At 47.0% G+C, this 27,677-nt stretch overlaps 6 protein-coding genes across 6 annotated transcripts; 4 read left to right on the top strand and 2 right to left on the bottom strand.

Moving 5' to 3' along the window:
- Window positions 1-4,664: 4,664 nt before the first annotated feature.
- Window positions 4,665-5,122, top strand: LAJ45_03511 (uncharacterized protein; the record flags this gene model as incomplete). The annotated part of the gene is made up of 4 exons (XM_046113097.1): window positions 4,665-4,667; window positions 4,723-4,745; window positions 4,817-4,984; window positions 5,047-5,122. The coding sequence occupies 4 exons, from the start codon at window positions 4,665-4,667 to the stop codon at window positions 5,120-5,122; spliced, it is 270 nt and encodes an 89-aa protein (XP_045973974.1).
- A 95-nt stretch (window positions 5,123-5,217) lies between these two features.
- On the top strand, window positions 5,218-7,287 carry LAJ45_03510 (uncharacterized protein; the record flags this gene model as incomplete). Its single annotated transcript, XM_046113096.1, has 4 exons — window positions 5,218-5,256; window positions 5,327-6,829; window positions 6,933-6,946; window positions 7,161-7,287. 4 exons carry the CDS (start codon window positions 5,218-5,220, stop codon window positions 7,285-7,287), a joined length of 1,683 nt encoding a protein of 560 aa, XP_045973973.1.
- Window positions 7,288-9,555: 2,268 nt separating this feature from the next.
- LAJ45_03509 (uncharacterized protein) lies at window positions 9,556-10,001 on the top strand (the record flags this gene model as incomplete). Its single annotated transcript, XM_046113095.1, has 2 exons — window positions 9,556-9,752; window positions 9,821-10,001. 2 exons carry the CDS (start codon window positions 9,556-9,558, stop codon window positions 9,999-10,001), a joined length of 378 nt encoding a protein of 125 aa, XP_045973972.1.
- A 465-nt stretch (window positions 10,002-10,466) lies between these two features.
- LAJ45_03508 (uncharacterized protein) lies at window positions 10,467-16,325 on the bottom strand (the record flags this gene model as incomplete). Its single annotated transcript, XM_046113094.1, has 8 exons — window positions 10,467-12,653; window positions 12,724-13,051; window positions 13,116-13,162; window positions 13,219-14,104; window positions 14,163-14,971; window positions 15,033-15,106; window positions 15,172-15,529; window positions 15,666-16,325. The coding sequence occupies 8 exons, from the start codon at window positions 16,323-16,325 to the stop codon at window positions 10,467-10,469; spliced, it is 5,349 nt and encodes a 1,782-aa protein (XP_045973971.1).
- Window positions 16,326-17,607: 1,282 nt separating this feature from the next.
- LAJ45_03507 (uncharacterized protein) lies at window positions 17,608-21,685 on the bottom strand (the record flags this gene model as incomplete). Its single annotated transcript, XM_046113093.1, has 3 exons — window positions 17,608-19,582; window positions 19,653-20,467; window positions 20,543-21,685. 3 exons carry the CDS (start codon window positions 21,683-21,685, stop codon window positions 17,608-17,610), a joined length of 3,933 nt encoding a protein of 1,310 aa, XP_045973970.1.
- A 3,482-nt stretch (window positions 21,686-25,167) lies between these two features.
- On the top strand, window positions 25,168-27,182 carry LAJ45_03506 (uncharacterized protein; the record flags this gene model as incomplete). Its single annotated transcript, XM_046113092.1, has 8 exons — window positions 25,168-25,170; window positions 25,380-25,504; window positions 25,564-25,590; window positions 25,652-26,032; window positions 26,138-26,265; window positions 26,317-26,760; window positions 26,824-27,050; window positions 27,111-27,182. The coding sequence occupies 8 exons, from the start codon at window positions 25,168-25,170 to the stop codon at window positions 27,180-27,182; spliced, it is 1,407 nt and encodes a 468-aa protein (XP_045973969.1).
- Window positions 27,183-27,677: the final 495 nt, after the last annotated feature.

The raw sequence follows: 27,677 nt of genomic DNA, 5'->3' as shown, positions 1-27,677 counted from the left end.
GCGACCCCGTCAACCCTGTACACACCACTTCAGTCAATTCCTTCGTTGGCTACGGGAAGCAAGCGTTGAGGAGCCTCACCTCTAACTCGACTCTATGGCTGTAAGGCTACAATACTGAACTGGTGTGAACAGGGATGACAAGGTCGCCCCCCCAAGACCTCTCGCACCATAGATCTTCCTTCTCCTAAGGTTACGTTGCCTTGAACAACCTTGCATCAATAGGTATATCATGGTCTCTGAGATAGCTCAGTGTCTTGACATGATTAGGGATTGATTTACCGGTCCCTGGAGCAATAACTTATTATTTGCGTATTCTTCCGTCTACCCTATATTATCAGAGATGCTGCACACGAGATCGGGAAATGTGGTAGAGCTTAAATTAAGCTCTCTATCTTATCTATCCAGGATTGCTCCCAGATGTGGTTTAGATGAGTTATGATTGGAAACCGGTACCCTTTATGTCCAGGGTCGATAGTACAGTAACTGTTGGAAGAAACTGAGAAGGATAGTTGATCCCAGGAACCCGACGCGTGATGGCTAGATCTATCGATAAGAACGTCTTCTATGGTAAGGTACTCGTCCAGTTGATGTAGCTCTTGTGGTGGGGATGGGAGATGTGTGTGGTTATCCTAAATGGAGTTGCTTATGTGGCGCCATGACACCAAGCTCAAATTAAAGACAAAGTATGGATTAGAAATATGTGCCTTCTCGCCTCCGCAGTGCTTTGTAGCATGTTAGCACAACCTATTCTAGATACAACGCTTGAATACGAGTGATACTGTGTGAGAACCCCCGGAAGAATTCGTTCAAGCCCTCCCCTCTTTAATTTGCCCTGGTTCACTGGAGTTCGGAGAGAAATTCCGGCAGAATTGGTTTCTGAGCTACCTACAGCTTTTTCGGAGTCTCCGAGACCATGAATCTTCAAATCAGTCGGATACTCCTCCGCTGTTTCGGGGTCTCTCCGAACTCGAATCGTTGATGAATCTATAATTTTACAGAAGAAATTTTTACGCCATGTATGGATAGAAACAAACGTTGGTGGAGGTTAGTCTCATATTGCCCAGACTTACACGTGCATTGTAGTTTAGGGGAGAGGATCGGAGGAGAGAAAGAAAGGTTTGAGATGGGCCCAACTAGCCAAGCCAAGAGGGAGACGGGAAGCCACAGGACTCGAAAATGGCAGCGTGCATTTATCTCGGGAGACTAGATATCGCATACGCTTGGCCATTGCCGGTATGTACCGCAAGGACGCAGAAGCTTTCTGTGAATCGCTTCTGGGCGCGCGGGGGGTTATCGTGACTTTTCTTGCTGGTGAAGTGGTTCCTTCTTGGCAATAGTAATTGACAGTCGCACCTAACTATGTGAATTTCTATATGCCGGATCTTTGCTTCTTTCGTACGGGCTTTTCGAGCTGTATCTTCGATCCTAGGATCGTTTCCTCATTCAAATCCATTGATGCTTGCTGTCTTGTAAGGGTGGGCGCCCAGAATACACTTAAACCATAATGAGATACGACTGCATAACCCCAATTCTGAACATATACAAGGAATCTGTCTACCTTGTTAATAGACAAAGCTGTGGTACCGGTCATCACATTCGCGGTGTGAGAATCACCAGATATCACTCGGTTTAGACCTCAGATATCTCGAGCACAATCACTCAGAATTCATTCTCTTTACATCTCTAACTGGAATGAGTGCTCCATAAAGTGTTAATACTTTCTTTTAGTAATTCTTATAATGGATACGTATACCCTTAAGCATTTCTCAGGGGATAGCGTAGTAAAGTATTACATCCTGTCTCCTGAGTTTTCGCGTTCAGCTGAGCGCTTAACAATCTCGATCTGCCGAGGCGAGCTTTCAATCTCATAAACTGTATACCACCTCAAATGTAGCTTTATAAATCATCTAGTAGGTACGGACCCAGCTAAGTTAAAATAAGCAATTAACTGTACGTTTAAACTGCTAAATATCGCGTTAAACAGACATCGGCCAAGTGGGCAGACTGCTTTCTGAGCTTCTTTCTGCTGGGTTAGATCACAGAGCTGATCATGGTACGTAATATCGCACTTATATAAATGACTCTTTGATAAAAATGACGTGGAATTCCAGAGCGGCCGATCCCAGAAACTTCGGCTGGGCTGATAAAGTTCTTTTACACTCAAGGAAAGATGTTTCAAAACTGCGGGATCATACTAATGATCACCGGTAACCGAGAACCAATTTCCTTCATATTTCAGCCAAACCTATGGCTATGATCAAATGAATGTATATCTCTACTTGATCAACCAACCGGTAGCTCTTCACTCTCGAGAACCATCGATGAGAAGCTCAGGCCAATCATAAATCTAGCTACTGGCATGTGGTTGTTTAATAGGCGGGCAAAGGGTTAGAAACAGAACTCGCAAATGTGGGCCTTTCACACTTTGCACATAACTCAATCAACATCGTACTTATCAAGCTCCCCAAATATCAAACTCTCGTAACCATGTCGACTATGGAGTAAATGAAATTGCCATTTCTTTATGCATATGGCGTTGATATTTTATGTAGCGAGCTGTCCGCGCGTAGCTCTTTTTCGAAAAAGGTGTGTGTGTATGTTAGATCCATGGAAGTTGGTCGGGCCCCTTCACCACTTCTTACACCATACTTATTACGCGTAGCGGACGGTTGAAATCTTGGGGTCAAATTTGACTGAGATAGAGGTGGCGTCCAATACAGAACGCTTTCAATACTGAAATTCAGAGGGGTAACTGACCTATGTACAAGATTTGTGGACGTGGCCACGTGGAGCCGCTACACAAAACGGAGGTGCCCCCGAGATCCTTTGATATATGTAGCTCTCCAATCAAGCGTCGAACGTTGGAGAGAATTATGTAGCCCTAGCATAGGAATTTGCCGTAGACTATCGTCACTCGCATAGAGAAAATAATCCAAATTGATCATGAAGAATCACTCGGTTTCGGTTTTGCGTTGCATTGTTTTTCCATGTCAAGCAAGAATTCTAGTAGGTCATGACCGTTTGAAAACACATCGTTTCGGGTCCATGGCATAGACTGTTCACTATTCGGTCAGAGAACCATAGTATGGTACGATTAAAGACAGATCTCTTGACGTAGTTAGTTGTCATGGTCATAGTCGAGTGCGCATCTTACCACGGATTGTAGTGTTGAGCTACATGTACTGGATTTTCAGTTGTGGAGATCCATTCGATGTCCCATGGCCATTCAATTAGAATACACGTACTCGCTCTGAGGTATGGTTAGTTATAATTGAGGACCAGGCCATTTGGTTCAAAAACTTACATGTAAAGAAACCCTAACCCACAGTTACTGTCCCAAAGGTAGCTTCGAATTTATCGGAAATAGTGCCTGCCAAGACAAGAATAGTTTTGGCCGCTAAAAGATCCGGATATCTCTAAGCCAATATTTTCTGTTTTGACACATTGCTAAGAAAAGAGTTGAAATCCTAGAGTAGGTGAAAGCACTCGAAACACTGCGGCAAGAGGGCCTTGTTCATGCTGTGCTGATAGGAGGGTAATTGAGGGAGTTTATTGAGTATGATAAGACTTCTAGTATTATCATGACACGAGGTTTTCTCCGGGAAATTGAACTTAGATTCCAAGTCATGCTGCAATCTCCACACATGAGATAAATCATGTCTATCGTAAAAAGATTCAAGTGCCTAATAAGCTTGAAACTTTCGGGCGTTGATCCTTCGACGGTTAACTTTCGACCAATCAAAAACTACTTAAGTAATTATGTAAAGAATCGATCAGAAGCCAGCGCAGCTTGAAACTTACGATCGCGATGAAGAACGGGAATGGAACTCGAAATCTACTCAAAATCCGCGATGTTGCAGTCTAAAGTACAATGACCTCATTCATAGAGCTTAAAACTCGGCCAATTTCATTGTAATATCCTCCAAAGCGGTTTGAGTTGAGAATATCGTGTTCGCGTTACAACGTTAAGGTGTTTTTGAGCAACCTTAACCTTCTGGATCCAGAGATGTACAAGTATGTACCTACATGTAAGTACTTGTATGCATAGCGTCAGATGTAGCGTATCCACTAGCTCGGGATTAAAAACATGCAGTGGTACGTACATCGAGTACTTAAGCACCTCGGGATCTCACATGGAACGTGAAAGCTTAATTACATGTAAGTCTACATGTAGGTACTCGCGACCAGCAACAAGAACCCGAATATGCAGCTGCAAGTCTTTGGTGTATTTTTGACTTCTACTCCAATGGAAGTTGCAGGTTAGGACGTGCATTTTCGGGTTCTTGTTGCTGGTCGCGAGTATATACTTACCTCTCCTTGTGAATTATTCCCCCTGCCCTCGGGCTCACGCTCTTCAACAGATTCTCCTCATCAATCCATCACCAGAAACGCACTACTACTATCAACAGATCACAGTCTCTGTCTTTTCAGCCCCTTCACATATATATTGTATGTACACCCTCTCAAGGTCATTTCGATGAGCTAAAATTTTCAAGATTGAGGACAACCCAGAGATCGAGATAAATCATGATCAAGGAAGACAAACTTTAACGTTAAGTGACTCTTGGCTATTCATACCTACATAATCTACTTCTATTTCTTCCCTGGTGGTATCAGTTACTTTAGTAACACAGAAACAATGAGTATATCGAGTCAACCTCACAATGGTATGCTCTTTTATTACCTTTCTTGACTTATCGGTTAACAAACCCTAACCCATAGTGGCGCCATATTGAAAGTGGCATGTGTGTACCCAAGGCCCACAGTTCCGGAAGCCACCTCACCCCAAGATATGTACTCAAGACATGTACCATAGCTCGAATGTTGTTCAGATATCTTTTCAGGCGCAGCTACTGAGGCAGGATCGTACTTGTCGTACTTGTATGCATCAACTAATGTCAAACCGTATTGTGATGCGCTGTTTGCCAAATAGCGTTGGGCGCCTGAAAACGGGCTCTTATTGGCGCTGCGAGCTCAAGTGGAGGTAGGTTGCACACCTTGCAAGGGTATCTACAGTATGTAATCGAGGCTGAACAACCTCTCCAGTTCTAAAGATTTCTCCACCCTACGTTCCAACGAGCACAACTACACACGCCTGTTCACCACGTCCATACTACCATGAGATTGTAACCCCCCACTAACCAAGAGAAACAAGAAACATAAGAAACAGACAATCCTTAGCGCTATCGGAATAGCAACAACCTCAGATATACCACCATGAGTACATCCGTCATGGAGAAGGAGCTGACGTGTTCCGTAAGTCATGAAGCTTCTCCCCCGCTCTCACGTTTCTCTACCTAAATGCACATTCTAACTTGCTCTCGAGATTTGTACCGACCTCCTATACGACCCAGTAACATTCCTTGACTGCTTGCACACGAACTGCGGTTCCTGCGCCAAAGCATGGTTCCAGTCATTAAGTAATAACGCTGCCAATGCTCCAGTAGCATCATCCAGCGCCGCTCCAAACGTCGCGAAATATACCTGCCCAGTGTGCCGGGCCACTGTACGGGCTACAAAGCACAACCCTACACTCCAATCCCTTGTAGAGGACTTTGTCGCAAGGAACCCAGACAAGGACCGCACAAAGGAAGAAAAGGAAGCAGTGCGGAAGATCTACACTCCTGGAAGTGGGGTTCTTCCTGGCGAAACCTCAAGACAATTCTCAAGTTCAAGTTTTGTTCCCCCTTCAGCTCCTACCGTTGCGCTTCCACCCCGCCGCCAAGCCTCCACGAATGCAAACCCTTGGGGTACACCGCCCCCTCGTCCCCAGAATTCCCGCATTCAACCTCCTCATCCCCCTCAGGCCAGAGAGTCAAGGCGGGGATCGCTCCCGGGATCATCGCCCCCGCCGTTTCTTAGTGCGCTGTTCAACACCACGGAGCAATCATGCGCCCATTGCCAGAAACGGATCGACTTTGCTACACGCTGCTGCTGCGCGCAATGCAATATATTAACCTGTTGCGCTTGCGCCAGAGAAGGACACTGCTGTCGGGAACCGAATTCGAACCACTATCTCATCGTGCACAGGCTTCGATTGAACCCTCGGCACATCCAGACCGGCTGGTTCTGCGACGTCTGCGAGACCTGGTGCGATAATAGTGGCAATGAAACAAACGCCTACTTCTGGGCGTGTGAGATCTGTGATAACGGGAGTTGGGTGGTTTGTAGGACATGCGTATCCAAAGGCAATGCCTGCACCCACGAGCTAAAACTATACTCCAATCAGCGCCCCCCAACTAGAGGGCCCATCAGAGGTTCCATGGGGCAAAATTACTGGAGTATATACACAGACCTCGTTAGGAATTCGGGAACTACAAATATAAGCCTCAATACGCGACTCAACGCCTTTGGCTACATTCGCGCCATGTCATTGCAGATACAATGTGATAACTGCGTGGAGGCGATCCCGCCCGACCATTCTTACCTCCACTGCACCGAATGCTTGGACGGCCATTGGGATATGTGTATGAACTGCTGGTACACAATGACCGAACAACTTGGCGGCAATGACGAAGAATCTAGCTTTCCATGTCGTGCCGGGCACCAAATGGCCCTACTCACACAGAACGGGGAATATGGCACCCATAGAACAATTCAAGATATCCGCCATGACCCGCCCGACTATGTTTCGCGGAGCCCTTTAAGTGATAACGGGTGGCCAAGAATGCTGGGCCCAAAAACAGCGGTAGCGATAAAGGGGCACTGGCCCGAGCCTCAAGAGAGTAATGTAGGTACAGTCTGGAGACCGGACGCGCCCGGCGAGAGGCCGAGAGACTATGGCGGACTTTTGGTGTTTCCAGAGAAGGCAGAAATCACGGATATATGGGTTGCTTTCACGGAGGGCGATGGGTTGGATAGAGTGGAGTACTTGTGGGGATGGTATTCGGGGATTGGGGGATTGTTCCCGAGGGAATGCGTGGAATTTACAGATTGATTCATATGTGTAAGTAATGTGGCTGCTGCATCGTGATTTCAATCGTTTGTTTTAGTGGAGAGGAAATAGTCGTTTTGGGTATTCAATTGGGGTTTAGGTTATGGTTATCGGAGTTACGTATTCGTGGTGAAGTTCTTGTTGCAGGGCTTTTCTTGAATTCACTTTATACATATATTTGTATCTTCATTTTTCTTTTTTTTGAACGATATCTGATACGATGTAGCAACTGCTTCTTATTTGCGTATAAGAGTATGTATATGCTCCAAACTTTAGTCCAGGCCAGTGATGAAAGAAGTATCATCTGGCCCGGTTCGGTCCAGGGGATGCCAGGTAATGCAGCGGTACTTTAACAATGATGATCCCTCGATCGAGCGATTCCAAAAGCTGGTAGTGTGTCATGAGGGGGAGAGGGGGACGATTTATATATAGTACTTTAGGGGCTGAAAGATAAAAGGGTCCATTCCACACATACGCAAAATGAGACTTCTCAAGAGCTTCCTTCACAACTGACCGGGAGGAAAGGGCATTTTGTCATCCCCACAAATAAGAGTAAGCAGAGTGAATCAGCAAGCAACCAGTAATCAGGACCCACCAGGGCTAGGTTTAGTATTTCTACACTTACAAACATGTAGTAAGCCGCACAGAACGGCAATGATTGGAGTATTTTTCGAGTAAGGTACCCACCTGATCGAAAGTGTAGATGGTCTCAACTAATCTTTGTGTTCTCGCGGCAAAAACCATTATTCCTCACGACGTCACATATTCTTTTCGATCTAGTGCGGGTATATCCAGAGAGCTAGCTAGCTAGTCTTTTTTCTATAAACAGAATTAAATACGGGTGGGCGTTGGGGGTATGTATATATAATTCCCTCAGTGTTTATCATACCCCCTCTAGAATATATTAGTTGATCCAGGCTAGCTTTCGGAGGTTTTAATCTGGTGATCATGCGCAGTACTGTGCTACACTGCTCGAGATTGAAGGCAGAAATTCAAGGGGACGTACGTAACAAAGATTTTCCTTTACCGAACCTCTTTGGTTCTCCAAGGAATGGAAAAATCTAACCACATACACGTATTATCGTCCCACAGCTGAATTAAATCGATAACAAGTGCCATTGAATAAGTAAGCCCAATCTGAGATTCAATAGGGTTAGGGTTGGTTCCCCTAATTCATTTAGCGAAAACCGCGATCCACGATAAGTACTCTCGCAAGAAGAAGATAAATTTAAGAGTAATCAAAAACTACTCTCATGATACAAGCAGCACCACGTGTTGTGGGCGCTGTTGGTGTTGATAAAAATGTGTTCTATTTTAAGTCACCATGGCCAGCTAGTACAGCACAAATAAGATGTAACGTTACACTAACCACTACCACCAGCACCAACATTCCGGGCTGAGACTTGTCTCCACCCCGCAATACAGGGATCGTGACTCTGTTCAGTGTTAAGCTTTCTATTTCCGTTCCCGTTATGGGTAGCCGGCAAGGTGCAACCATGGCCCAACAGGACCAGAGGATTAGAAAAAAGCTTAGCTAGGTGACATAGAGATCACGGATAGCGATTGGAGAATTGATCCGGCCGGGTGAGATTGGGTCGAGCGAGGGAGCCTTTTGTGATCACATCGAAAGGTTTTCATGGAACCATCGACCGGGTTTTCGGCATCCATATCGATGTCTTTTCTTTCTTTCTTTCTTTCTTTCTTTTCTGGGCATTGTGGAGGTTTTGATTGTTATAATTAGGAACTTATTGATAAAGTTTTACGTTTTGGGACGTATGGCGCTCTCATCTGATCAAGTTGGATCATATATCGTCACTTGTAGGTCCGAGTGTCTTTTTAATTTAGGCTGCAATTGACTCTTCGTGAGCAGAGTTCTAGATCCTCCAGCTGAGAGGCTTCCTTCGAACATTCTTCACTTTTACAGCACTCAATTGCTCCCAAGCCATTGCACCGCGAAGGAAAATTCTCTTCACTTTCCACAGAACGTAAGCTTACGGGCAGTACCTAAATCCTTCAAGATACCAATACATCTCCACACCCAGCTAGTACATACCTAAAAACCACATCCCCAGCATGGCACACTACTAGCAGTACAAAGCCCAAGTGCAAACCAGCCTGTAATCAGTGCAACATCATGTACGTACATACACGTACCACGATCATGCAAAAATGTGAATACAAGCTTACTCCCATGAATATTCCCAACAATCTCGTATTCCACAGTACGTACATATTTTAACCAGCTAGTGAGGAATGAATACGACGTTGGTGCAACTACGGCTGCCGAAGCTCGATCACCCGGCCGGGTTTCCCGGCATGGCTTGGAGGTCAATGATCGTGTGACAATATGTGGATACTGGGAAGAGTCTGCGCAGCTCGTACAACCATTCAGATCATTGCAATTGGATGATATCAACCTTCAATCCTCAATACATGATACTCACCCACAGGCCGTATTGTATATAAACCCCCTCCACCATCCCCAACATATCTTCCCTCCTCACCCTCACCATCACCTTCATCTACAACACTCGCTCCAACTCTCATATATACTCACTAATCTCACTCTCATACCCACTCTCGCTCTTAATACTCCTACCACCACCACAACCACCATAAAAATGTACACCCCCGCCGCCCTCCTCCTCACCACCCTCCTCCCCCTCCTCAGTCTCCTCACCCCCGCAATTGCCACCCCCGTCAACGCAGTCTGCACCCAGTGCGACGTCAACCCGCTCGGCAACGCCGACAAGACATGCGACATCACCACCAGCTGCGTGCGCACAAACTACCAGGGGCAGTACCACTGTGCCTGCCGGTAAGAAACCATCCTACCTCTTTCTATTTTGTTTAAATTAGAGTGCTAATGGCCATTCGGGTGAATAGTGCCGGGTACAAATCGTCGGCCCCCAACAATGATAGCGAGTCGCACTACCGTGTCAACTTCCCCAACGAGGGATTCAGGGTTTTCACCAAGCCGGGTGTGGTCTGTGATACTTTGTGTGATAAGTACTGGCTTGGGCCCGACTCTTGCCAGGAAGTTCTAGTCAGGCAGGCGTGTCTTTAGATCTACATAGATCTAAATATATAGCCACCCCCTTGGCTATGGCTTGCTAGTTCATGATGGGGACGGGACGATCAAGAGATATGAGTATTTATGTCTAGATCTGGATTGGTTAGGTCTTAATGTCGCTCCTTTAATTTCATAATGTCTTGTTGTTACTACGTAGCTACGTATTCAATGCACAATATATTTCTTAACTAGGAATCGTGGTCATTGGTGTACCGAGTGATATTCTGTGATTGACATACGAAAGGATCATGTATCATTGACCAGGTTCATTTTTTGCCTATGCATGAATTGAATAACAAACTAAATAAACTAGACCATAATATATAAAGCATAAACCAAAAACCAAAATGAAAGCCTGCATATATCCTCAAATAAAAAGCTGACGAGTACACCCAAGGAAGCACAAAATACTTGGCACACCAAAGAACATGCTAGTAGAAGAACGGTAACAAAACAGCTCTACCCTCCCACAGGGGCCGCATCAGCGGGAACATCAGCGGGCACTTCAGCGGGGACCTCAGCGGGGACCTCGGCGGGGACCTCAGCGGGAACCTCGGCGGGCACCGTAGGTGGCACCACATCGGGCATGTTGAAACCTCTGTCCGCCAAATGAGACGTATTCACAAACGCCCTATGCGTAGCATTATGTATCCTTCTGTTCTGAATAACACGCTGCGGCACAGGATTCGGCGCCCTCCCATCCTGCATGATATTTGCCAGATCCGGGAGCACCGCCTGTTCCACGTGCTCATCCGCCAGGCCAATTCCCTGGATGTAAATGCCGTTTCTCCACCACTTGCGGAGCCCATCCCAGCTGTCTAGCTCAATATCAGGGTCTGAATTAAGAAGCGATACGATCGCTCTCATCCACGGAGCATGCGGCATCGTCATGTCGGGCAGTAGAAAGACGGGCGGAGGTGTAAGCAGCCGCCCTATTGTGGTTCCGGTGTAGTCTATCTTTTGCCCTGTGAGAATCAGATAGCTGAGCCACTCTGGGAGCCTCCAGTCAGCGAGTTTCGCACGAGCATCTTCCAAGATATTCATGTCTGACGAATGGCCGGATCTGAAAGCGGTGTCTCTTTCAAATCTTTGCATTGGCGATCTTCTGTCACGTGGTCCGATTGGTCCTTTTGGACGCTTGCTAGCATGAGCCCTGGCATTGGCGACTAGGCGCCTCCTTCCGAACCTGCTCGAATTCATAATAGTCCTTTTAAGATAATCTGCAAGCTCTTCCTGATATATGTAGATTTTCAGGAATCTTTCAATCTCTAAGATTAGCATCTCGACAAGATCAGCGATGTCTTTAGCACCACATTCCTGGACCAGTCTCGATGATGGACTTTGAGTGGAAATGTTTTGTGCAAATTCGTGTCCGAGAAGGACCTGAAGACGTTTGAACCAATATGCGTCTTGATAGACAAAGTTGTCAAGTTGAAATTCACGCTTGGCCCGTTCAATAGTTACTGATTCCCATAGTGAATGCCCGACTACCGTGTAGTAGTCATAAACAGCGCTGTCAATTCCAAGAACCAACCTTCGAGCTGCGTCAAGCTCCTCAAACTTAGATATCTCTCTCACTAGCATGAAGATCAGAATCTCGGCAGAGACGAGGTCCACATAATTATGTAGCCGGGCGAGTCTCTCCCTTGCTCTTCGAGAAGCTGATAAGTGACTAGCAGCTCCTATTCTATCGAGCCCTGCAGGCAGCTCTGGGTCTGGTACTTCAGCTTGGACAATGGCTAAAAGGTCTTGCCGAATTCCTGCTTCACTCTCCTTTGATGATATGGCTGGGTGATTTTCAGTAATCCTTGGAGTTTCTAGAGTTCCCAATCCGCAATGCCATTCAAACAGATCTCTAAATGTCTCAAACCAAGTCACATTACTTAGATTTGAATCCTGCATCAAAGGGGCGGAATGCTCTCGAGGCATTAGCTTGTAACTGACTCGGAAATTCCTCGCAGCCAGGTTCCGGAGCGTGAGGGCTAGTCCAAAGTTACCCTCGACAACAAGCTTTCCAGCACTTATGGTTGGCAAACGTGTAGTAAATGCCTCTTTCTGTATTATGCTTTGTCTCGCCTCGCTTGAGGTTCTCTCTGATCTCAACGATTGGGCGCAGAGGTTTTCCACCATATCTCTAAATTGTCTCGTGTGTGTGTTTATGATCTCTGCCAGTCCCACCAACTCGTGTGTCGATGTCATGATTGCTAGTTCCTCTGGAGCTTCAAAATCCCTGTCTATTGCGTATGTTGTTCTATCATAGGCTCCTTGGATTGTACGGTATGTCCCATTTACGCAATTCAAGTAAGCATCCTCCAATTGAACTCGGGCCGTCAGCAAGCGCTCCATCTCATTTCTCCTATGGTTAATAACCGACTCAACAGTGTTATGATAAGTAGTTTGTGCAGGTTCAAGCCTTCCTTGTGCTGTGGTGAGAGCCTCCGCGCCCGCCGGTGATGGACTAACGTCCATCTCTGCCGTCGTGAACGCAGCAAAGTCTGTAGCTGTTTTAAGCCTTCTCTGCGCCATCATTACATCCGTATCCCACGCCGCTACTTCACGCGCCCTTGCCAGTTCAAGATTTTCCCTTGCCGTATCGAAGGCAGCGTGCGCTTCATTTATTACCCTTCGTATTCGGATTAGGTTTACCTGTATTACGCGATAGATCATGTTAATTTTAACAAAATCCTCATGGAGTATATTTACGTATTCTTCTTACCCGACCAAAAAGATCTGTCCTATCTGTGTCCGCAGCCGTCTGGAGGACCGGCCTTCTCTCTGCGAATTGAGCTCTCTCACCTTGCCTTCTCCTTCTTGTCCCGTCTAAGGCCGACTGTTCATCATCGCATAGAACGTCCAGTTCTTCACGGCGAGTGATTGCTGCGTTTATCTCCGCTAATGCCGCCCTCCTCGCTAACAACTCTGCATTTGACGCTTCCCGAAGCTCTACTACTGCATTAGCAAGGGCTAGCTCCAATATCTGTCTTTCTGGGTCCTCTGTGATCGTGATATCTGGATTTGGGTTATTCCCTGCTGGTATTGCCACCCTATTATGCGCATGCGCTCGTATTGCAGCTTCGTTCAGACGTAACCTCGTGGTTTCCGCAGTACTCGCTCTGTTTATATAGGTTTCCGTTGCATTGTTTAACTCCACGCTCCTACGACCAGGGTTAATATTTGGAAACATGGCTCTTGCATTGCCATCTAGATCAACCGCACATGTATAAGCAGCCCTTGATACTAGTTCTGCTTCACTCGCTCTCTCTAAAGCGCCAACTGCCATTTCTCTTATTGCCGTATCCGCAGTCGCCTTAGCTACTGCTTCTTCCACTGTAGTGGGTAAAGCAGCAACTACCCCCTGCTCTATCAAATCTAGTAAATTGATAACAGTTGCTCTCAGGCCGTAGACCAACTGTGCACACTGTCTAGTTGCTCCCGCAGCCAACCTTGCATTTCTCGTAAGCTCATCCACAACCCTCCCTTTATCTTCGCTCTGTATCTCCTCCGGTACGGTAGGCATATTTGACCTTGATCCTCCCAGAGTATCTATTGCCCTCTCCAGCCTTAACCCAAACTCGTTCCCGATCTCCGCTATGAAGTTCACCTCCGAGGCCTTGTCCACCAGGTCAAACGCACAGAGCTTTGCCCTCCTATTCGCTCTATCCACCTCTGCCAGCGAAACCGCCGTGGCGTCTCTCAGCTTCCTCGCCAGCTTCGCCGGTGTCGTCATCCCGAAGCGTTTCGGCGGAGGTAACCTTGGGTCTGGAACCTCAGGCAAGATGGGGTGCTCCCAGCCAGTCAAGATGAAAGCTGTGGTAATCACATTGCTGAAGGTTAGTTCTTTACTGACCTTACCGTGCGTACTTTGTTTGAGAAACCAGGCGGGGTTAGAGGCGAGTTTCTCCCAGGTAGGGATCGACGGGGCGCCGTAGGCGGTTTCGGGTGAGTCCACATCGAGGCCAAGAGTGAATGAATCTATTTTCTCAAGAGGTGGGAGGATCGTACGATCAACAGGCTTTCTGAAGAGTATGGTGTCGTAGGCGCAAGGTGGGACTTTGAGGGTGTGTTTATAGGCGTAATGACTTAGCCTCTCCGCCATTCTGGTCAAATAATTAGTATCAACACATATAGCAATAGACCCGTCTGGTAAGTACTCACAGGATGGGCGATTCACACGTAAGTAGGTTTCTGAGGATCAAGCCCAGGCCGACCGCTTCACCAACCACATAAGACAGGCATATATCGTCCCTCTCTATATTCCTAGTCTCCCCACCTGTAGTAAAAAGTTTGTCCCTCTCCACCTTGTGTATATTGTACTTCATGTTATATATATTTGTAAACTCCTCCGCCTCCTCTGGCTGTAGACCTTCGGTGTTTGGCTTCTGCGGTTTAAGTTGACCGGTTTCCTTGAACTGGCAGAGGAACGGCTGCCACTTGTGACCCGCCAAGAGCCATCTCACAAGGTCACAGAATCTGAGGTTCGAATGCGCATGTGGTACCGCCCAGGACCTTAACGCGTGCGGGGCATCGTGGCTTATCCCAAGGAACCTGTGCTGGCGGAGGATGGAATCAACTATTGCGGTGATATCGATGATGCCCTTATCGCAAGGACATGTGCGATCCGCATAGTCCAATCCTGGTCCATGGAGCTGGAGAGGACATGGGGGATCGCCCTGACCGCGTCGGAACTCCGTGTCGGTTGGCCTGTTGAAGTGGAGAAAGTTGTCGGGGCCGGTGTCTTTGTAGCTAGGGGTGCGGAGGATGTCGTTGGGGCCGTTTTCACGGAAGGGTTTGCGGAGCGAGGCGAGATATCTTTGGCGCCCAGGCCCTTCTTCTTGATTTGGGCCGCCGTGGCCGCGGAATATGTGCTCGAGTGTTGCGTCGAGAGCTGCGATGCTGCGGGGGAGGTTGTTCCAGATTTTGACCTTGCGTCTGTTGAGGATCAGATCTTGGAATAGTGTTTGGAGCTGTGGGTTTTGTGAAAAGTTAGTGAAAGGTTTTGGAATATGAGTTTATAGCAAGACATACGTTTGGACGGGTGTTCTCTACACAATGCTGCAGCATGTATGCGATATGGAATGTCACCGTGAGGTATCGATCAACTTGTTCCGATTACACCACCATCAGCACAAACAACTCATCCATCAGATAAAGTCGTTAAACATACCTGATACCGTGAGCAAACTAACCAGCTCGCGATCTTTCTCCACATATTCAACATTTACTTCCTCCCGAGCATTACTCCATTTTGGATCATCAACATCCAAAATCCCAACATTTCCCTTTACATACTCGGGTGCGTACTGCCTCATCTCACAGCTAACAGCCACAGCTCTTCTGAACTGCGTATGTGTAGGGTGAAGGCGCTCATCTTCACGGCCCGGGAAGTTGATATCGTAGAATCGTATGTGGTCCAGTGCCGTTTCGACCAGTGATAGTGCTGGCTCTATCTGGCTTGGCTCCGTGACAGAGACCGAGCCAATGATCAAATCGTCGGGATTGGAGAAGTAATCTACCGGAACATTCTGTACGGGCGTCAGTACTCCGCGAAAACATATCAAAACTAGCAATTCATTACCTCGTCTGTATAGCCGTTATGGCAGGTTATCGCCCCTGTTTTCTTGTCCTTAGACCATTTCACTGGCTTAATGAAACCCTCACTTTCTTTGATCTCCCCGACAACCATCGAAGGATATCCTTGCCAGTACGTTTATCAATATCCACCCTTCTCATGGTCACAGCCGCAACATCCCCAGCTTCTCTTCCTTCTTCTTCTAGCGAGAACCTCTGACAAGCCTGAAACGCCACTTCGCGTCGAGCCTCCAACCTCTCGAATTTTGCAGTCTCCTCCTCACATGCCACCGCCTTCGCATGTGCAGATTCGACAGTCCTTTCTTCTATCTCCTGAGCGAATATTCTTCCATACTTGATTCTCCTGCGGGTAATCTGCTGGAGTCTAAGTCTCCGGCCGAGATTTAGCTGCAAGTTCTCGTCGGCTCTGCGGCCAATGAGCCGCCAGAGACGGAACTCGATGTCAAATGCGTCCCGGAAAATTGCCGTGTGGTGATGTATGACGCGGTAGTAGCTTATAGTGAGGAGAACTAAGAGAGAGTTCGTGATGGTAAATGCATAGGGGATGGGGCCGGATACGGTGGCTTTCTGCAGCGCCCATACCTCTAGGAGCGTGAAGAGTAAGTGAAATAACCCAAGCACCCATGTTGCGTATATCCGTCCAGTGGTGATTATTACCCAGTAGATCACGAGGGTTTGGCAGGCGAGTAGCCACGGATATGGGTATATAGGCTTACTCTGCAAATCCATGAAGCCGAGTTATTCTAAGGTTTTTGATATGAAGCTGTGAGGGCAAACAGAATTCAAACGGGATTGAACGCGATATCACTCCTAGCTCCTGTGATCAACGAGATATGACTACCACCCGACTTTAACGACTTGATTGTTTGTGTGTGGGGTAGCGGTCAAAGGCCACCTTGTTTCCCAAGCAGGACAAACATAGTGCTGATCAAGCCTTTGTTCTTCTTTATCCCACACGTCGGCAACCACTCTTAAGGCTTTTTGAGCTTGTGTGAAGTTTCTTTGTTGGCAACGCATAATATATTGTTGTCTTGAGTCAATCAATGAATACATTATACCGACCGGTACCCCCCAAACCAACCGACTAGTCAGCGGTAGATTATTAGTCATACTGAGGGCTGACTGGCTGTTTTTTTTTTTTTTTTTTTTTTTGTTTAATTCATTAATTGGGCTGACTGGCTGTACGTACATAGCAATCGCATGCAAATGTATGCTATGGGCCTAAGCCTGGAAGTGGAGTGTCGGGTTATGAGAAATAAAGATTTAAATCCTTGAGAGTGAAGTTTAATTTGAGTGTGTATATAGTACTTGATCCAATGTCTGATCAGCTAAGCTGCGCTGGTGAACATTCAAATCTCTAGTTTGCGAGTTCGTCCGGGTGCTACTTTTTTATTTGTTTGTTTGTTTATTCATTAATTGCATACAACTCCGGGTGCTACTTTGTAGATAGGATGAATTTCCTAGCTGGCCGCTTTGATTATGTACCGCGTATATATGTACGTAGCCACATCTCTAGGGCCGCGTCTGTAGAGGCTTCCGATTCTCGTATTCATTTTTCTTACTTGAACAAAAAGACGAGACGTTCGTTGCATGTGCATGTGCTCTCATCCACAGGGTTTCTTGGCTGGAAATGATAATTAAACGCCAAGGCTGATTAGAGGTGACTAACCGGGTTAGGCACACTAGCACACCTGTATCAGAATCTGTATTCGATATTCCTATCGTTTATTCAAACATGTTATTGATAGGTGTAGCTTGTTTCTTTGATCGTGAGTGTAAGCCATAGGACATAGAATCATGTATATCCAGAGTGTGCAGATCACAGACTATCACTCGGTCGTCTTCTCAGGTCTTGGCGAACCTGCCAGCGCAATTAAAATCCCAATCAAACAATTATTAAACAGCCAAAGAACTACATGCATATTCTTTCCAATATTTAACTCAATATCCTAGAAACTACATGTATATACCAAATATAAATACACCCAAAACAATCAATTACACAAAACATTCAATTACACCAAATATTCAACGTCTCCTGCAACATCCTCAGGAACTGCGCTTTCTCCACCGACATATCCTCCTCCCCGTCAAAGTCCGACTCCAAATCCGACTCCGAGTCTGACAACCCCTGCGCCTGTTGAACCACCGGCGCAGCCTCGTCATTAATCTCGAAAAAGAGGGACGAAATCCTTACCGCTGGTGGAGGCAAATCCGTATTCCAGTCGCCTCTGAATCCATCCGCGTCCTCTGCGGGGAGCTCCTCAGCAGGCTCCTCCTCTGGCTCAGGGACCTCCTCGTCCTCGTCCGCGTTCGCGTCCCATATAGGTAAATCATCAGTAGCGTCCCAGAGCTGCTCCACGCCCGTACCGTTGCACCAGTCGTCTGCGTCCCCATCATCACCATCACCATCAAATTCCGCATCACCACCATCTACACCCCACCCTCTCTCCTCTTGCAGTACCTCGATGACCTGTGGCACCCCCGCCCCACGCATCGTCACGACGTCGCCCCTCGGCGGCCGCTGCGGTTGTATCCTCCCCGCCCGCTCGTCCCGCAAGCGCTGCAGCGCGCGGTTGTCAGCCCTGAGGACCAAGTAGTGTCGTCCTGGCTGTGAGCGCTCGTAGCGGGTGATTGGTGTTGCTCTCTTGATGACTCTCCGCAGCAGCGGCATGTAGAAGTTGGTCGGGCTGTATGTGATGTCGAAGAAGCGCTCTGCGAGCGTTCTGGACCGATCACGCGTGTGGGGGCGGTTATAGCGGAGGACCATGAGTGCCCAGTGGAGGATGATGGGGTCAGTGGTGGCGAGCTCGGAGCTGGCTGTGGCCCTGGTCGTGCGGGAGAGAAGGGTGCGGAGGGCAGGCATGGTGAAGGGTACGATTCCCAGGAGAGTTGCAGCTACGAGAGTGTCCCTGCTATCCTGCGCTGCCATAGGGCGTAGTCGCTGGACAAAATCCCGCTCACGGGAGGCATTGAGTGCCTGCAGGGTTACAAGGCTTTGCAGTAGTGCTTTGATCTCTGCAGGCCTGTTGGCCCAGTTGTCGCGGTATTCGTTTTCTTCAGCGGGTTTGAGGAAGAGGCCGCCGCCTGTGACGGCATGATCCTGCGCGGTGTCGGTGAGAAGATCTCGGGTTATGGTGAACCAGTTGTGGCCGCCCGCAACAACAGTGCTTATCAGTACATCCCTGGCGGCTGCAATGATCCCCAGATCTGCAGGCGTGAGCCCAACAAGCCCTAGCAGACATTCGTCCAGTTGCTCGCGCATGGTTTGGACCCTTCTAATATCATTTTGATATTCGTGCATGAGCTTCAACTCAAAATAACCAATCACCATCTGCAGTATATCTGATGACATCGTCGCCCAGCTTGGAGAATCAAAGAATCTGAGAATCTCATCCAAGGTGAACTGCCTTTGGGACTGTACGTAACCAGCGTCTATCTCGTCTTGCCAACGATCTGGTTCTGCAACTTCCTCTTCTGCCCGTTCACCACCACCACCATCCCCACCACCGTCCCCACCACCGTCCCCATCACCGTCCCCATCACCGTCTCCATCACCGTCCCCGTCATCTCCGTCATTACCTATGTCATCATCTTGGTCATCTTCCGCAGGTCTACGTCGACGTCTAAAGGGCGTCGCCACAATTTTCGTGACAACATATTCACCAAAGGTCTTTGGATGCCTCCGCCAGAACTCCTCTAGAAAGTAGTAGAGCATTCTCCCCGGTTGCATAAACTCCACCTTTCTACGGTTGCGGTAAACAGAATTTCGCAGCACTTTGTCGTCTATCCAAGAGACCATGTCACATCGTCTAAAGGACGGATTGTCGACATACAGACGCACAGAGTTGATTAATCTGGATGTGGCGTGCCATTTGCAGTCGATGTATAGGGGGATCTCTGGGCTGCTTGGCTCTCGGAGGAAATTGACATTGTGTGCGCCCATCATTGGTTTGTTGCTCCAGAGCCTTAATCTTTCGAGAAGCCTATAGTATAACTAAATGTTAATATATAATATTTATGATCTGTAAACCATTAAGCTGAGGGTTCTCTTACAGTCGTGGATTTTCTGTGGACATCAAGAAGCGCAGCACCATAGATATACCAAGCACATCACCGGCCACGTATCCCAGCAGGACAGGGTCTGTCTGGAAGCTTGGATTCGCAAAAGTCCGAAACATTCGAGCTTTCGTCTCTCGTGATACTGCTTGCCATAGCTGGTAGTTCGTGCAAGCGCGGCAGCACGCTGGCCCAGGTTCCTCCCATTGTAGGCATTCCTCCACACAATCGTTAGCACAGTACCTCGGTGCCGGTAGCGCCAGTTGTACTGGAATGCTGCTCTTGAGCATACTTAGAAGTCCCGAAGACCGGTCACCGTGTAGTAGGGATTGCTCGAAATCATTGTAGCTGCATCTCTCCCGGGTTTCTGTCCAGGCCCGTCTGTCAAATTGGATTCCATCGTCATCGGCGGGCTCTAAACCAACGTCACGCATAATAAACTCGACAATTACTGCCAGGTCGAGATTATTAGACCGGCACGGGCAGGGGTGCCCATATTGATTGACGGCATTGTTATGGAATCCATAGGGGCATCTTGTTCCCCATATCGGATCTGGGCCAAAGTTGAATTGTGCGGGACGGGGCGCACCAAACAGCGCGCGCTGGCCGTCACCCCGGAGCCTGAGTTTCCAAGTGGGGCGGAACAATGGAGTCCTTGGAACTGGTCCCGTGATGTCATTAAATTGTCTTCTAAGGGTTCCTCGGTAGATTTCGTCGAGAGTGGCATCCAGAACAATAATATCTTGTTGAGGATTAAACCAGACCTTGATGATGGTTGTATCAAAGATGATTTGTTCAAAGATGGCTGCAAACTGTTTCAGTACTCAAGTCAGCATCTTTATTACTAAAACCGGGAAAATGATATATGGGCCGGGGGCTCCAAGTACCTGCTGCAACTGATCAGCAGTCTCGATGTTCCGGATCATGTGCAAAATATGAAAATTAACCACGAGAACTTTGTCAACAGCAATACTCATACATGAAGCCAAATACTGATCCTCCACCAGGGGGTAGTAGCCTTCAGTTTCCACTCGCGCCGTGCCATCCAGGATAATATTTCCATCCGGCCCAATATCATAGCCATTTGGTTGGCGAAATGACCGATCTCCAAGGCCCCTCACGCTCATCACCATCTGTCTATAGAACTCTGTTGGAAATTCCAAAAACTCCACGTCTATTCCCACGGCATACTTGAACTGGTTGCGCGAGGGCTCCCTCGTGGTGTAGTATGGAAGGTTTCTCAATGTCTGCTTAATTAGGTTGATTGCAGGTGCAACTTGTTCGGGACGCTCGACCGACACGCAATTTGTGAAAATCACAGACTCATTTTCGAATGCCGGGAGGCTCCCGTTTGAGCCTGGAGCAGTGGCAAAGGAATTGTGACATTGGAGCCTGTTCCCTTCAGCCCACCAAAGCACCTCCCTAATCTCAGAAGGATCGGTGAGAGCAATTCGAGGTTCGGCACCCAGCCGTGGCCGGGGCCTGCGGTATTTGACATACTCAAGGAAATCATAAGCGTGGTATCCAGAACGCTGAACATCTTGAGGACTATATAAAGGATTAACTCTCCTACACTCCTCCTCAAGTCGAACAGTGTCAAAAAGTTCTTTTTCCTGTAGTTCGAGGGCTATGGGTATGTTTCTGCGGGCTGCCCTTAGCGCTATATTGGCTTCGGTATCCACCTTATTCTGGGGGTCCACGAACCCGGGAGTCCCAATGCCTTGATTTGGAGTCCAACTCAGTCCAAGGATGAATCGACCCGTAAAGGGGAGTCGATGAATATAATAAAGACCGCCATTTAAAATTATCAGCGTAGCAAAACTCAGGCGGCAAATATACCAGTAAGTCGAACCTTGAGTGTCAAGTTGTATCCATGGAAGCAACGCGTGCAAACAGATAGAAATGAAAGCATAAACAATTATGCGCCCTAGATTCTGGCCCGTTTGTTCAGGGGAAAACCTTCCAAAGTGGCTAGCCCGAACGAAGTTCAATGCCAGCAATGTGCAAATAATCCATGTTAGATCTGTCATTTCTTGCGAATTGAAGTCCAGGCAGGTACGGTCAAAGGGGAAAGGTATATAGAGACTGTTCCCACCCTAAGTAAAATTGTATCAAATTACGTCCAATGCTAACCGGGATATATAAAGGGGATTTTGATAAAATGGGTGTGATGTCTGCACCCCAATACATGCTATCATAATACCTTATAGAGTTTTTACTGGGACCTTGCCTTTGTTTCTGGGAAAGTAGTTCCTGAACGCCCGATTTTGCGTATCAATAAAGAACTTTGAGAAGTAGTCATTCAAATAAAATAATAAAGCAGCCGCTTCGAATGTTCCTCAAGTATGATCCAATACGTTTATTGATCTCACAGCATTCCGATATTAGTAGGACTCACAACAAAACCGGCAATATTAGGAGAGTATTGGCCTCACCAGATGAATAGCCATTTAGCAGGTCGAGGTAGCACCGTCAAATCAGTATAAGTACATGTAACGCAATTATGTTTCCTTTGTCTTATTTCCCCAGAAGACATTATACAATATCTTGGCCGGCTCCGCACCCGCTGTATCCGCTTCCCTTTCTGTATGCATGAGCCCCTTTGTTCGAAAATGTATGTGAATCCTTGCGGGGAATTCTCCTGCTAGAATGTTGTGTAAGCTATTATTAGTAGATACATTTATTTTGAACACGGAGCTAGGATATAGTTGTGAATACTTTCCCAGTGGCTAGGTAACATACATGTATTTTTCACCCATCTCCGGATCCAGGCTATGGAGAGGCCCATGGTTAACTTTTTTTCAGGCTTATTTGAGGCCGACACACCCGAATGTCTTATACCACGAGGCAGGGACCCTCGTTTCTTGAGTAAGTTAGGACACTCCTCCTAAAGTAATGATGCCTCGAGGTACCTGCTACACGCACCGGCACTAGTACAATGCATTTAATACCGGATGATATAATAATAAATCGTATTGTGACCCTCGATACTTTTACCTTATATGTAGTTTATATCCAAAAATCGATTGCTTTTAGGAAAAGAAAAGATCCATCACCGAGATCATGTTAGTGTACACCATATGACTTTTCCTAACTCTTAAAACTTTACGGGGCGAAGGAAAAACAGCATCCCCCGCACAAAGTTCAAAAATTCAATGCAGATATCTCAAGTATGATAATATCATATACCGGGTTGGAACCCACGAATGGAATTCTAACAGAGGGTACAGCTTCCTAAAATCAAGTGTAAGGTAATCCATCAACTACCAATGATAATATGTCCACTTGAATACATTGACCTAGTCCTAGATAGAGAATGCTGGTCGAAATAATCCCTTATTAGTCGAGCCTTAAACATACAATGAAGCTTAGCCTACTAGCTGCCGCGTATCCGAACCACGTTTTGGATTGCGTGTCGGAAGACAACCGGTTCGCTAGGAAATGTTACATATGTGATGTGCGTACTTATGTATGTATAAAAAGCTTGTACCTACATCACCACATTGAGTACATAACGTTATAACTCTAAACGGACCATCCGGCAAGGTAGTGACCAACGATTCTGAGACGTACGTATGTTTCTATTAACAGGGAGTTTTTTTCTTATGTACCTTACATCCTATTCGCAGTGAATCTTCGTTAGAGTAGATCAATCATCTTCAGATTCAATAGATATACCTTCAAGTAAAATACTTGCGCAGCTTATAGTGTTTATGAGACAACCCAGTCTTTGACACTTTAGGCCAGAATAATAGGAAAGATACGATGGTTCAAGACATCAGCAGCGCGGAATAGATGATTATGAAGAGCAATCCTTTTCTTATTCGTTATTTTCCTGCATATGCCGCTGCTCCTGGGAAACCCCAGGAACAGGAGTCCTAGACCAATCTCTCTATGCCTAGCCAGCACGAGGGTGATAGAAGGGCGCCCATTCGTCTTCTTTCCTGCCCCCAAGTACTCGGGGCAGGCAAAAAGTACCGGACAATGCAAGTTTTGTCTCTGGGCTTTTTTTGCAGTAGTTCACGCCTAGCACGCGCGCCCATTGGTGAACCAAAAACCTACATTGTCCGGTACTTTTTACCTACCCCGAGTATCACGAGCGACCTGCCGCAGGCTTCGCGATATTCAAGCCTTTTGCTTTGTTAAGCAAGCTTTTCTTGCTTATCATTAATTGGTACATAGTTGCAACCTCCGCAATGCTCATCACCTAATCTAGTACATACTCTACTAGTGCCATGGGGGCTCTAGAGACCCTAGTTTTACAAAAAGCAATAATCTTTCTTAGTGATGGTGTCGTTGCGTTGTTGTCGATCCACCTACATACGCGTACACACAGACCAGGCAATGCTTTCCGAGTCCCAATAATTTCAAACGTCTGATTGAACATATCTGACCGCTTGATTTGGTGTTCTTTCCTTTCTAACATTCGAGGTTACGGAGCGGAGGAAGCGCCGTTCTTCCCCTTAGAATCTCGGTAACCTCCCAGGCCGGTTCTCTCTAATTTCATTCTAGGATGTGGGTGGGTTTAAGCTATGGAATTACCTATAACCCCAAAAACCACCATGTAGTATGCATGTTTATCTGTATACTGCCAAGTGTTAGCGACTTGTCGATCACAGGTTGGAGAAATATAGGTACTTACCCTACCCACCTACTCTACAGCATGTATATAGGGGGAGCCCCTTGTCACCCGGTTTGATAGGCTTCCAAGAAGTTTATAATTTAATATGCAGCGTATGATGTATTTCAGCCAAAATGCCACTACCTCCATAATCCAGCGACACGACGCCTGCATCTAAATGTCTATGATTCAGAAGATTCGCTCGTGCCACGAGATTAAAGAATTGTGGGGCTTTTTCGGTAATGGGAACCAAATCCCTGTGGCGGTCTGGCGTCCTATAGTTTGCACGTGTTTTTCCGTAAATAGTGCGCCCTAACGCCTACATGGGCGGGGTGGAATAAGCAGGTGAAAACACAGCCGCACTCCGATCATGAGGGTGCGATAACACGCATGTAGGAAGAGGGCGGTGGAACAGAAATTTGGATCGGAATGAAACAGCAGGAAGTGAAGAACTTCCTTTCTTTTGCTAGAGCTACATGTAGTAGAGTACATAGAGATGACTGAAGACGCGTCGTTGACTGTGTGAGTGGACATGTATCATGTATGTAGAGTTGTTACGTGAACAAGCGAGTGTATGAGCGTGCCGCTGGAAGAATTAAGCGGCCTTTGAGATGGGCCACATAGAAGTCTCCTAGCTAGCTATAGCACCTGTTTATTCCTTCTTGACCGTCAAGTACATAATAGGATCATAATCTCATCATCATCGGTTCTCAAGCAGTACACAGCGCGCGTGTACCTACATCATTTTCTATTATTATTCCACCCCCAGCGCATTCCTGACAACATTCTGGGTTTTATATCTTGCCCGCGTTCAACAGTACTGCCAACCTCTGGGCAGTTCAGTTATAGATTAGCTCGGCTTATTGTTCTAAACCGCAGTTCTCGCATTCTATGGTAACGAAGCACACGATCCTTCCTTCCACTCTCCCCCCCCCCTCTCGACCCTCATCCTGTCCACCACCACCATATCATAATCGTCCTCGTCCACTCAACCCGAACATCATTTTGATCCTAAGAAGCACTTTCACTCTCTGCCCGTCCACATACCTGCAGAATAAACTCATTATTTTGACCGCTACTAAATTCTGGAGTCACGATTGTAGAGTGTTAATCTCTCGGAACCTCCGGTCACTCACGGCCCCGGAGATCAAATACAGCAGACTACACCTTCAAAAATGCCTGCTCTAGACGCCTTCAGGAATAAACTCCCGAGTAGAGTTGTTCTCTCGTAAGTTCTCTAGACTGTACAAAGATATTTGACTCCAGACAACTAACGCGTCAAGTCAGCTATGCCTTTGACTATTTCATCATCATGTTAGCAGCTCTCCAGTCTTGACTTCACCACGAGATTCGACTAATCCCATAACTTGACCAGATTCTTCATCATCGCATTTTCAGCACTCGACTCAGCGGAGCCTCATCACCAGCGTTTTTCGCTAAACAACGAGTCGTTGCAATACCCATATGCGGACCCTGAGCGAATCTCAGCTGCCGAGGCAGGTGTGATTGCTTGCTTGTTCCCTTTGATATGTGTAATCTTCTGGACCATGATCATAGATGGTTTGTATTCGCACCACAAACCAGCACAAACCAGGAGACGTCTTTTGGGCGGGGGTGGTAAATGGACGATGGCGGATAGATTATGGGAGATGAACTGTGCAATTTTAGGGTTGGGGTTAAGCGCCGCGGGATCAATCGTAATTACCGGCGCACTCAAGAATACGACAGGCAAACCAAGACCTGATCTCATCGCGAGGTGGGTTTGAGACACTTCTATCAACACTTGTGGATGGAATGATTCTGGGCTCCATCAAGCTTACGGGGCTAGGCAGAGACGAGCGAAACTAACGACATGAAATAGGTGTATGCCGAAGCCTGGAAGTCAGAACCAGAAGCCATGGGGTCTTGTAACAAGTGACATTTGTACACAACCAGATAACCACATCCTCAAGGATGGGTTCAAAAGCTGGCCATCCGGCCATGCCAGCAGTATGCTCTCCCCACAACCTTGAATTTTCTTCAAAAGGCTGACAACACCAGTTTCATTCGCTGGCCTTGGGTTTCTATCATTTTTTCTAGCTGGTAAACTACACGTCCTGGACACCCGTGGGGAAGCCTGGAAAACTATTCTGGTGGTCATTCCTCTTCTTGCCGCTAGTCTTGTTGCCGTCTCTCGAATTATGGACGCCCGGCACCACCCTTTTGACGTTATAACTGGAGGTCTGATGGGATTTTTGGTCGCCTGGGCATCGTATCGCCAATACTACCCTGCTCTCACTGATACTCGAAAAAAGGGCCGTGCCTACCCAATGCGATCTTGGGGGACTGATGAGGCAGACCGAAAGCTTGGCTATGATGCTGCAGGACAGTTCAACAGTGGGCTCGTAGCGGACGAAGAGGAAGGTCAAAAACTCGGCGTTTTCAATCCACAGCCATCCCCAATGCCATTGTCAGGAGCTGGTCTTTCGGGTGCTGGCGGAACAGGTATGGGCTTTATGATGGAACGAACAACTAGCAGCTTCTCTAACGAGTCCGCTGCAATTCAAGCCCGAAAACGCGAAGCCCAGAGGTCTGCCGGACGAAAGAACGGATTTTACGATCGCGATGATGAATTCGTGCACAGTTCAGAGGAAGGCATCGAGCTCCGTAACGCCCCTCAGCCCCTCCGAACATCGTCATATCCGCCACCGACAGGGATAAGTGATGAAAGCGGAGACACTAGGTGGGGGATTTCACAGGCAACGGCGGCCATAACGGGAGCAGGAGCTGGTCAGGTTGGTGGATTCGAGCCGGTACGAAGGTCGGACACAGATTTTAACAATTTTGATATTAAGACTACACCTATGGGCACCCGGGAATTGAACAGGGGGGGATCTGGAGGTTCGACAAGCCCATTAAAGGAATAAGTGCATAGAAGCAAACGATGGCAGGGTCTAATTGTGATTTATCGTTATCTTTTTTCTTTACATATTGATACTTGTTATAAGTCACGTCTGCTTTGGTCTCATTCTCTGAATGATAGAAAATTGATTGTTGATATCCTGTATTTTTTTGTACTTCATTTTTATTACCATTTATTTATTTTCGGTTTTTTTTTTTTTTGTCGTTTTTGATAGCAACCCATGTGCTAGGGCTACCTATTTGAGCGAATACCCACAACTTATTTTTTTCTCGGCATGTTCTTTGTTCACTTCTTCGTCTTTTCTTCTATTGCTTGTTTGGGATACCCCGGCTTTATCTACATACTTTCCCTTATTTTCTTTGTTCATTCCGGGATTGGGTCAAGGAGGGAGGGAGATCTATTTGTGCATAGTTCGAATTCGAAAGTTGAATGAATGGAACGACCTGAGAACACCATGTTCCTCACATTTGGATTAGGAATGTCTTGGATCAAGGACGTT

This window comes from Morchella importuna (genome assembly GCF_003444635.1).
Source record: "Morchella importuna strain M04M26 chromosome Unknown Morimp01GS007, whole genome shotgun sequence".
Classification (NCBI taxonomy): domain Eukaryota; kingdom Fungi; phylum Ascomycota; class Pezizomycetes; order Pezizales; family Morchellaceae; genus Morchella; species Morchella importuna.
The sequence above is the reverse complement of the archived record's forward strand: the minus strand, read 5'-3'. Positions and strand labels throughout refer to the sequence as shown.